This window comes from Oculina patagonica, chromosome 10, assembly GCF_052425735.1.
Source record: "Oculina patagonica isolate OP01 chromosome 10, crgOcupat, whole genome shotgun sequence".
NCBI lineage: Eukaryota > Metazoa > Cnidaria > Anthozoa > Scleractinia > Oculinidae > Oculina > Oculina patagonica.
In genome coordinates this window covers 3,065,817-3,076,881 of record NC_135767.1, presented here as the reverse complement: position 1 = coordinate 3,076,881, position 11,065 = coordinate 3,065,817, and the positions used below count along the sequence as shown (strand labels likewise).

The 11,065-nt window shown below is 40.3% G+C and overlaps 1 protein-coding gene across 1 annotated transcript; it reads left to right on the top strand.

Moving 5' to 3' along the window:
• Positions 1 to 234: 234 nt before the first annotated feature.
• On the top strand, positions 235 to 7,236 carry LOC144667505 (gamma-aminobutyric acid receptor subunit alpha-6-like). The gene is made up of 8 exons (XM_078528932.1): positions 235 to 317; positions 1,411 to 1,481; positions 1,917 to 1,990; positions 2,416 to 2,636; positions 3,728 to 3,810; positions 4,087 to 4,215; positions 5,259 to 5,608; positions 6,241 to 7,236. The coding sequence occupies exons 1-8, from the start codon at positions 241 to 243 to the stop codon at positions 6,559 to 6,561; spliced, it is 1,326 nt and encodes a 441-aa protein (XP_078385058.1). The 5' UTR covers positions 235 to 240; the 3' UTR covers positions 6,562 to 7,236.
• Positions 7,237 to 11,065: the final 3,829 nt, after the last annotated feature.

Genomic DNA, 11,065 nt, shown 5'->3' with positions numbered 1-11,065 from the left:
GACAGCATTGTAGAGGGAGTTCATAAACGTGAGTGTGAGGTACAGTAAAAAAAAAATAATAAAAAAAATAAATTACCTCTATTTAGACACGGTGAGGTTTAAAGCTAGAAGCTTGTGGGGCCGTGTATTCCCGATCGAATTGGGAAGCGAAAGTTATTATACGACTATGATAAAATTGGTAAAACTCTTGTAAAGGCTTCAACCATGTATTTTCACTGTTCGGTCCTTAGCTATAAAAAAATGAAAGCAGTGAACGAAATGCAGGCGTTGGGGAAGACGTATTTGTCAATCATGTTGTTATTGGCCTGTTCAAGATCGTAAGTACTTCTCAATAAGTTGTTTCTATGTATATATATCCTTGTTTGTTTTCTTTTACCTCATAGACACGCGTTACAATGATGCGTGTAACTGTTTTCAGTTGATGTCATCACACACACATACGTGGTATTTAAATTCGCCCGACATTTATTGCTTACACCACAAGCAAACATTGAAAAACCGCAAATCAAGAAACTGTGTACTGCATGTGTGGTACGAACAAGGTGTAACATAATTATGATTGATGCACTTAAATCCGGACTTTTCGGGACTTGTTCTTTCTCTTCAACAAGCGCGTAAAAAATGCCATAATGTGGCATTTTTATGCACCTGATGAAGAGACAGAAGTCTCGAAACGTCTGAATTTTAGCGAATCAACAATACTTTTGTTTTTACAAGCAATGATTGACGTTTACAGTTACGTACATCTAACTACAGTAGTGACAATAGCCGGACCAATTAGCCAAAACAAAAAAGAAACAACTGCGGCTTCTTATTATTACTTTGGACAGACTATAGCCAGAAGGCAGGCTGCGTAATTGTTTAAAGTTTTGCGCAACTGCGCGTAACAACATTTCGCACCATTGTGCGCAATGCAGATAGTCTAGAAGCTAAGTAGACTGTTCACAACCTCTCTATTTTTCAACGCGAAAGAAAAAGCACGCAGCACGCAGTACGCAGCACGCTCCCCGCCCCCACCCCTAAGAATGTCCACAGCCCTCTGTTTTTTCGTATTCTTTCAATCGTTGAGCGCGGGGAAAGAACGGCGATAGAACTGGACGCCAGCACGAAACGAGAGGCGCGAAAATAGACAGGCTGTGGACAGTCTACTCACTCCCTCGAGCGACTTGTTTTCTCACGATTCTTTTTCCGTGTTCAACGAACGAAGAAAATTACGAGGAAATTGAGAGTTGTGAACAGACACATGGTTAAAATTGTTGCGCAAAATGCATAGCATGCGCAGCTGCACAATTGGAGTAGAAAGTGATTTTAGATGTACCTCTATAAAAGTACATGTATAGCGCGCAACAACTTCACGGAATTTCAAACGGCATTAAAAAAATTCTCACGTACCTTTATTTACTATTGTAGATTCAGTTATGGAGAAGACGTTGTAACCAAATTCTTTACTGACTATGACAAAGCTGTACGACCTGGTTTTGGTAAGTAGAAGATATTAATTTTAACTACACAACAAATTAATGGATAGTAGTGAAAATATGGTTTAAAGCGGTTTTCACTTGAGTGTCGTAAGTAATTTGCGTTTACGTAAGTTTTGCATTACTACCCTTAATGATTGGTTTAAAAACACTCGCGCCATTTTCTCAGCCAATCAGATGTAATACCAAAAGCCAATCGTAACTCGCTCACAAACATTTTCGAGTCGCCCACTACCTCTCGGAACGAGTTAATTCATTGGTTCTTAAAACAATAGATAACAATAGAGGTTCCAGCGAGGTAGGTATCTTGCTGACATTTTCCCGCGCTTCGCGCCAGCTACATGTATTTATTTCGAGTTTTGATTAGCTCACTGGATTGTTTTATAAAGAGACAAATATGAATTTAATTGCTATAAACATTTTTTTTTCTTTTAATAGGTAAGGGAAAGCCAACTACCATCATGGCAGAAATATACGTGGAGTCCTTTGGCAACATAGAAGAAGCGAATATGGTGCGCAAGTTTTTCTAGCTTGTTTTTTTTTTTTTGTACAGCCCTTTACATCAGTTAAAATATCAGCCCATTTTTCTGCAAACAGCAAATGTTCCAGATCGCGGATCACAAGTATCAGCTGAAAAATGCGTCATCTCTCAGCCGACAGTTGAAATTTTGACCAATCCTTTCTGAGTTACCAGTTAACTGGCCCCATTCAAACCATCTATTAGTCTTACCGAAAGCTCCACAACTGCCCGTGCTTAGTTTCTGTTTCTGGAGTTTTTAGCGACGAGGAGTATTACTACTCCCCCTTGCTAGTCAATCTCAGGGTTACTCCAGCCTTTTAAATTCTGGTGCTAAACAATTTAACATATTTCACTTTCTCGATTTTTTTCCCCAAGTAATCCCCCGTCAATTTCCAATATGTTTTGCTTTGTGTATAGGAATACAAAGCATACACCTACTTCCGACAAAAATGGACAGATTCCCGTCTAGCTGGAAAACTAAACAGCACCCTTACCATAAAAGGAGCTGAGATTGAAAATATCTGGGTCCCAGATCCTTACTGTTATAACGCACGTGAATCAAACATGATGATGCCAGACGCTGAAATCCACAGTAGTGTCAGTATTCAACCCAGCGGGGATGTCTTATACAGCAAAGGGTATGTACCCATCTGAAACAGATATAAGGGACCTTTAGATACATGAAGCAGTACAGAGGGTCTGAATGGGGTTTAGTGTTTAGTGTTATTTGCTCATAATTTTTAGTGCTTGCTGTTACATTGGCTAATTTTTTAATGTGTACTGTTTTCGGAAAAAAATACTGTTAAGTGTTTGTAGGTTTTTCATGAACAATTTTAACATTGTTAATTCTTATCTGCTCTTCAAAAATTGAATTAAATCACTCATGAACTTAGAGAAAAATTTTTGGCTTTCTTTTTGGAAATCTTCGGTAGTCTTCGGATATCTTCGGTAGTCTCTGGACATCTTCGGTAGTATTTGGAAATCTTCGGCAGTTTTCGGAAATTTTCCGAACCGATCGGAAATCGTCGAAAAATGGCCGAAAACTTCTTCATATACTAAACAAAATAAAATTGGCCTTTTTGGAGCCGTTTTTGTTTCTTTTTGGAGAAAATTTACTGTTACAGTCAAATTTTTTTACTATGAGTGTTAAAATGCCTAAAATTTTACTGTTTCATGTTACAGAGGCAAACAATTATGTGTTTAGTGTTATCGAGGTACTCCCATTCAAACCCTCAGTACAAGAAAGAGATTGAGTATGAGTACGACTTTCGAATTTCAATCCACTTACGTTCCTTCCACTCCTCCCTGTTGCCGACTAGTTGAGTAAGAGACTATCGGTAAGAGAATGGTGTGGAATTTGATAATCGAATCCATACATGTAAGCACAAAGTTTGAAAAGTCGTACTCATACTCAATCTCATTATCGTACCAGCCGGTTATGAGAATTCTTAAAATGAGTTTCGACGCAGATGGCGCAGATATCACTGCGAAACGTGCAAATGTTTTTTTTTTTAATTATCAAACGTTTTACTCTTTTCTTTGATTTCAGTGAAAAAAAAAATCCAATTAAAACTCAAAATATAGTTATTGTTGTTGTTATCATTGTTATTGACAGCACAATTACTTATTTTGATGCCGATGCGACGAAAACTACGTACGCTACCACGATCCAAACGGTTCATTTCATAGTTTTATTTTTAAATTTTAATTTTGTTATTACCTTTCACAGAGTTACTTTGCTCGCTTCTTGCATCATGGATCTGCGGAGTTTTCCACACGATTCACAAACTTGCCTCCTAAAGTTTGGAAGTTGTAAGTACAGTACATGATAGAAATAAAAAAACAATGCAAATACAGCGACAGATCAATTAGAACCAGTGAAAATACATATATTCTTAATGATGAAGCTTTGAAACGTGATAGCTGCTAATTAAAGAATATCCATTCATAGCGTTGTTTATTGAATAACCAATATCAGGTATCGAGAGTTAAGTCGTGTTTTATTTTGATAATTTTATAGCACTTCGACAAAAATATATTTAGTGCTTTAAATTGATGTTAGGTTATTATTTTTCGTGTTAAATACAGATAGCTATACCACGGCGGACATCGTGTTTAAATGGAACGCGACTGATGTGAATGTAGGAACAAAAGAAATGGCCCAATTTGAGTATAAGGGCGCTGAGCTATCATCAGATATAGAGGTCTTCACCATAGGTTGGTAATAGTATCCCTTTCTCTCGCTCAAACAGTCATTTAGACCCCTCCCTCCCTTCTCCACACCCTCGTTTCTTCCCTCCATCCGTTCCTTTCTCCCTCCCTCCCTCCCTCCCTCCCTCCCTACCCTCACACCCTAGTTTCCTCCCTCCCTCTTTCGATCCTTTCCTCCCTCCCTAACTCCCTCCCCCTCCCTCTCTTCCTAACTTCTTTACACCCTCTTTTCCTTCCTCTGTCTTTCGTTCCTTCTCTCCCATTCTCCCTCTCTCCTTCCCTCCCTCTCTCCTTCCCTCCCTCCCTCCTTCCCTCCCTCCCTACCTTCTTCACACCCTCGTTTCCTACCTCCCTTTCTCGTTCCTTTCCTCCTTCCTTCCCTCCCTCCCTTCTTCATACTCTCGTTTCTTCCCTCAATCTCTAGTTTCTTCCCTCTCTCTCCGTACCTCCATCCTTGGATTTTCCAATCCCAATCTTTATCTATCATCACAACGCGTTTACGCATGCAAGTTGAAGGAACTGAAACAGACTGGGGGGTACTCCTTAAAGTGGACTATACGGGACTCCGCCCGAAAAAGGAATTTTTTTCCAGGCTGTACATGAAGGTTCATAAAAGGATTGGGATACACGAGTTGGAGTACATTGTACATGTACAGAAGAGTAGGAAAAACGAGACCTTTCAACTATCTCGAACAGACCCATCGAACAGTCGATTCATTTAAGTATTTTAAGGTTATTTTGGTTAAAAATTAAGAAAAATGATGGTATCCCTTTTGTAAGTATGTGTAAGGGATATCCTTTTCCAATCGAAGGTAGGGGAGGGTCTGGACCTTAGGGTGGAGATTCCCCATTTAAAATTTTTGAGTACTTCCTCTTCCCGGAAGGAGGGGAACAAGCAGAATATAGTTTAGTTATTTAGCGTTGGGGAGGGCAGACACGTACAAAAAACAAGCGCAGTGACTTACGAGAGTATGTTGCGTTCGTTGAATATAAAATAAATGACGAAAATTAAGCAGATAAGAAATATCCTGTATGATTTCCTTTTCTAGGAAACTACTCCACCATCACAGTGACGTTCTCCTTCAAAAGACGAATCGGTTATTACCTGATTCAAGTCTATTTTCCAGACATCTTTGTCGTAGCACTTAGCTGGATCGTTTTCTGGATGGATAAAGACGACATGGGCAACAGGATGGCTCTGGGAATCACCACAATCTTAACCATCATGTTTCTCCTTGGAGCTTTGAACGGAACTCTCCCTAAAGTCAGCTACCCGAAAGCGTTAGACTGGTATCTGTTGGTGTCGTTCGCGTTTGTGTTCCTGTCGTTGGTGGAATGCATGATCGTGTTTATTTTGAATTTAAGCGCTACTGAGGATAAAGAACAAATCAAATGCAAGGTAAGTTTAAGCTAAAAAAATCCGGAAAATGACGGTCACAAGCTCCCTTCATCGTTTGTATCCCATCCCACCGCCTCCCCTTTGCGGTAATAGACCTATCTGCCTCTCTCTCCCCCTTCCAAGTTTTCCATTTAAACTACTGTACTTTAAATAGAAACGGCTTTTCAGTTGTTCCTTTATCAGCTTACTTTTTACGATTTTTAGTCTTTGATATTTTTTTTTCTCGGATATAAGCGCTCCCCCAGTAATACGTCTGCGCAAAACCGCTAACCAATTTGTATAAGTCCAGGGCTTCCAAACATCACGGCAGTAACCTTTCACTCATCTTGGGAGGCGCCGTGGCCCATGCAGTGGTTAGTGCGCTGGGCCCGGATCGAGCGGTCTGGGTTCGTACCTTGACTGGGGCATTGCGTTGCGTTCTTGGAAAAGACAATTTACTCTCAAAATGCCTCTCTCCACCCAGGTGTATAAAATGAGTACTGGCGAATTTAATGTTGGAGGTAAACCTGCGATGGACTAGTACGCAGGCTTTACCTTTTGCCTTTTTTCACTCGTCTTATCTTTAACTATTGGTCACTCTTGTTCTCGTATGGCCCATACTTTAATTCTTTTTTTCTGACTTCCTCTTCCAGGTCAACCGTGTCCCAATCTCAAGAAAAATTTCCCAATCCATAAAATCTGCCATGGGTACCAACAAGGACGCAAAGACCCCGGCAGCAAACGGCAATGTCATTAAAAACAGGCGCTTCGAAGATGACGACATTGAAATGGCGGACCAGGCGAGCAAAGCAAACAAGTCTGTGATGGACGACGTGGCGATTGAAGATTTTATTGGAACCAGCAAAAAGGAAACGGCTGCTGACTACATTGACAAGGCATCCCGAGTTCTATTTCCTTTGTCATTTGTCGCATTTAATGTTGTATACTGGGTTTATTTCACCATTACTGGCTAGAAATTGATTTGGAATCACTATCGGGACTTTACGCGTGAACACGTCGTCCATGAATCGTGGCTCGAAGGATTCCGCGTAAAGGGTTCTTGCTGTCGACGCGACCACACCCTGCAACATTTTGCGCAACATTGCTGAAGGAGCAAGCGAATTGTGATTCATATTCTCTTGTTGTGATGAAAATAATTACGTAATCAAAATGGCGACTGCAGCCGTAATCAAGTACCCAAGAAAAATAAACCACAGCTGTGAAAAAGTCCTAGCCCTTGATTTGAGTGGCTCATTTTGAGCTTACCAGTACTAAAAATTGTTGAGGTTTTAATTATTGGAAATAACATAATTGCTTGAGTGTTTTAGGCTTTGACTTTCTCCTTGCCGTCAAAAGAGCCAAAGAGTATGCTTACGCCTGAATTTTTTTGCTGTAAATTGGTCGTTGTCTGAGTTGTAATTAACACTGATTGAATATGGCGTCAACTACATGTAAATTGTTATTAGTCGACTTATTGCTTTCATTTTGAAATGACGATTGCAGCGATCCAGCATTTTTCATTGAAAATAATAATAAAAAAAAACACGCAAAAGATAGCAGTTGAGTAAATAATAAAGACGGTAAATTTTAAGCTCGGTAATAAATAATGAAGATGAATTTTTCGACATGACACGAGCATGGGACAAAGAAAAATTATTTATTACCGAAAAATTATTTATTACCGAGCTTAAAATTTACCATCTTTATTATTCACTCAAACTTGATGATTTCGACACTGCTGATCCTAGCAGTATGCAGGACGCGTGTCACATATCAATAATAATTTATACATTTATATAGCGCTAAAACTATAAATATTCTAAAGCGCTGTTTACTATATGTAAAAATAATATAAAAATATAAAAATTAGAATGAACCTACATACAAATCAAACTAGAAACAGTGTAATTGAAAAGTTAAAACGCTTAAACGCGAAATGCTTTCTTAAAAAGGAAAGTCTTCAATTGACTTTTAAAAGTCTCCACTGATGACGCTTTGCGAATGTCAACAGGAAGCTCATTCCACAGGGAGGGGCCTGCCTTGGCAAAGGCTCTATCCCCAAAAGTTTTCAGCATTGTCTTAGGGACAACTAGCATATCATGGCCATCGGAACGCAGGTTGTACCGACCAACAGGCTTGGCCTTCAAAAGGCCAGAGATGTAAGGCGGAGCTTTTGCATGAAGGGCCTTGTACACCAAGTAGCAGTATCTTAAACGTCACCCGGTACCGAACAAGAAGCCAGTGTAGTCTACTTAAGATGGGAGTAATATGGTCAAATTTAGGGAGCAAGCAGACCACACGTGCCGCGGCATTGAGAACCCTTTGTAGACGGTCATATTGGTATTGTGGGAGACCAGAGAGTAGTGAGTTACAGTAGTCGAGATGTGAGGTGACGAAAGCATGCACCAAAATCTTCGTTGTTTCCTCCGAAAGGAATTTCCTGATCTGCCGGATGTTATAAAGACTGCGGAATGCCTTACTACACACTTTCCCAATGTGAGAATTCATTGACATGTGGGAATCAAACCATGCTCCAAGGTTGCGCACCATCTTCACAGGTTCGATCGTTGACTCTCCAACTGTAATCTTGTCGATATGAATCTTGGACAATTGCTGCCGGGAACCGATGATTACAAACTCGGTCTTGGTGTCATTGATCAGAAGGCGGTTAGAAAGCATCCAGGCACGGACATCAGCAACACAGTTCTCGATACTCCCCAGCGCAGCATCCTGAGACACAGGTGGGTGTGGTCGGAAAGACAGATAGATTTGGGTGTCGTCGGCGTAACTGTGTAGGTTGGGTAGGTGTTTCACATATCAACCTAGTAAATGGCCCAGCTCACAACGAGTCTCTTGTAGCTCAGTTGGTTAGAGCGCCCAACCGGTATCTGGGAGGCCATGGGTTCGATTCCCGTCGGGGACTCAGAATTTTTCTTTGTCCCATGCTCGTGTCATGTTGAAAAATTCATCTTCATTATTTATTACCGAGCTTAAAATTTACCATCTTTATTATTTACTCAAACTTGATGATTTCGACACTGCTGATCCTAGCAGTATGCAGGACGCGTGTCACATATCAACCTAGTAAATGGCCTAGCTCACAACGAGTCTCTCGTAGCTCAGTTGGTTAGAGCACCCAACCGGTATCTGGGAGGCCATGGGTTCGATTCCCGTCTTTTTTCTTTGTCCCATGCTCGTGTCATGTTGAAAAATTCATCTTCATTATTTATTACCGAGCTTAAAATTTACCATCTTTATTATTTACTCAAACTTGATGATTTCGACACTGCTGATCCTAGCAGTATGCAGGACGCGTGTCACATATCAACCTAGTAAATGGCCTAGCTCACAACGAGTCTCTCGTAGCTCAGTTGGTTAGAGCACCCAACCGGTATCTGGGAGGCCATGGGTTCGATTCCCGTCTTTTTTCTTTGTCCCATGCTCGTGTCATGTTGAAAAATTCATCTTCATTATTTATTACCGAGCTTAAAATTTACCATCTTTATTATTTACTCAAACTTGATGATTTAGACACTGCTGATCCTAGCAGTATGCAGGACGCGTGTCACATATCAACCTAGTAAATGGCCTAGCTCACAACGAGTCTCTCGTAGCTCAGTTGGTTAGAGCACCCAACCGGTATCTGGGAGGCCATGGGTTCGATTCCCGTCGGGGTCTCAGAATTTTTTCTTTGTCCCATGCTCGTGTCATGTTGAAAAATTCATCTTCAAGATAGCAGTTGTAGTTTTTAAACAGAAGAATAAAGGAATATTTTTACTCCTTGCAAGGCGAAAATCATGAAATTAAATTGAAATGACAAGCACTGATCACTAACTGGAACAAAGGGCGGCGACATGTTTTCTCTGTATTTTCCAACTGGTCCTCTCGATTAATCTCCAACACGGATGACGCTGTTGGAGTTCTTATTCTACTGTCTTGCGCCATGTTGTTTTTGGTCTCCCTCTTACAGAAATCACAAGGAAAGGGAGGTTCCTATACCGGGAAACAAGAGAGGATTATCTTCCCTTGCAGGAAACACTCAGCTAGGAAACGCGCCTATCTTGGGAGCAGCAGAAAACAAAGCGACATCCGGCATAAGAATAATAGCCTCCTGCGCAGACGTTCTCTGGGATTGTCACGCGTTTCTGACGAACCCAAAAAAAACCTCTGCGTAGGAGGCTACTAAAGGAAGGAAAACAACCTTTTCATATGCTCCTTTACTCGGCGCTCGTCGCTTAACTGTCCCACTCTCTCCTCGATCCCCCTTCCGCCCATGTTCTTTCTCGTGGCTCGTCCCGTCCCAGCCTTCCCTTTCCCAGTTTTAAAGTAATTTTATGAAAGAAATTGTTTCATACTACTAATCTTAACAGCAGAACACCTGAGGTTCAATTTAATTATGTAACGGTGTATAGAACCAAAGTTTTTTTAAAAGGAAAGGAATTCAAAACAAATTGCTCTAATGCAAACATAGTAATGGAACTTTTTAACAAGTAGTAGCTATACAACACATCGGGTTTTAAAAGGCAGCTGATTATATACTGTTCAATAAACTCCTCAAGGAAATAGCAAAAGCTGAGACTAGCACGTTAAAGTGGATGAAACCCGAAATTGTTTAGAGAAAAGGAATTCAAAACAAATCAATCGATAGTTTATTTATACACGTAGCGCCCTGGAGCTAGTGAGCTCGTCAAAAGGCAAACGAGTGTAAACTAAACAGTGATGGCGTTTGCGGAATGAGCAACTTTTAAGCAAGTTGCTCCCATACAGCGTGTTAATAACGATAGACAACCAAGAAAAGCAGAGGCAAGCACGTTATGGTGGATGGAACCAAGCTTTTTTTAAAAAAGAGAAGGAATTAAAAAAAAACAGTCAATCATTCAATCAAATGATCGATCGACTAATCAGTCCATCAAACAATCAATCAATTGGTCAATCAATCGTTTATTTATATACATTAAGCACGTAGAAGCTGTTGAGCTCGGTAAAAGGTGTACGTGTATATAAACTAAACAAGATTAATAAGATATGTCTAAAGTGATGGTGTTTGAAGAAGTAGTAAATTTCTAACAAGTAGCTATACGACACACCGTGGTTGTTAACAGTGACAGGTCTACCTCAGCCCCAATCAGCAAAATCCCCAAGAAAATAGCAAAACCAGAGGCAGAGAGGCTACCACGTTACCGTAGGTAGAACTTAAGCTTAAGCTAGCTTAATTTTTTAGAGAGAAAGAATTTAAAACAACTAAATCAGCTTTCTTATAGGCAAGCATACAGCGAAAGATGTTGTTCGGGCAAGAAGCAACTTTTTTAGCAAAACAGCTGGATTATAAAGGCAGCTTACTTATTCCCAACCGATATTTCTTTGTTGATCGACAAACCACCTACGGAAATACATATAAAAAGGAAATTTAGGATGAAGGCGCCAAGTTGTACCAAGTATAATTAGCATAATTTATTTTGCAAATTGTCGGTCAAGTTC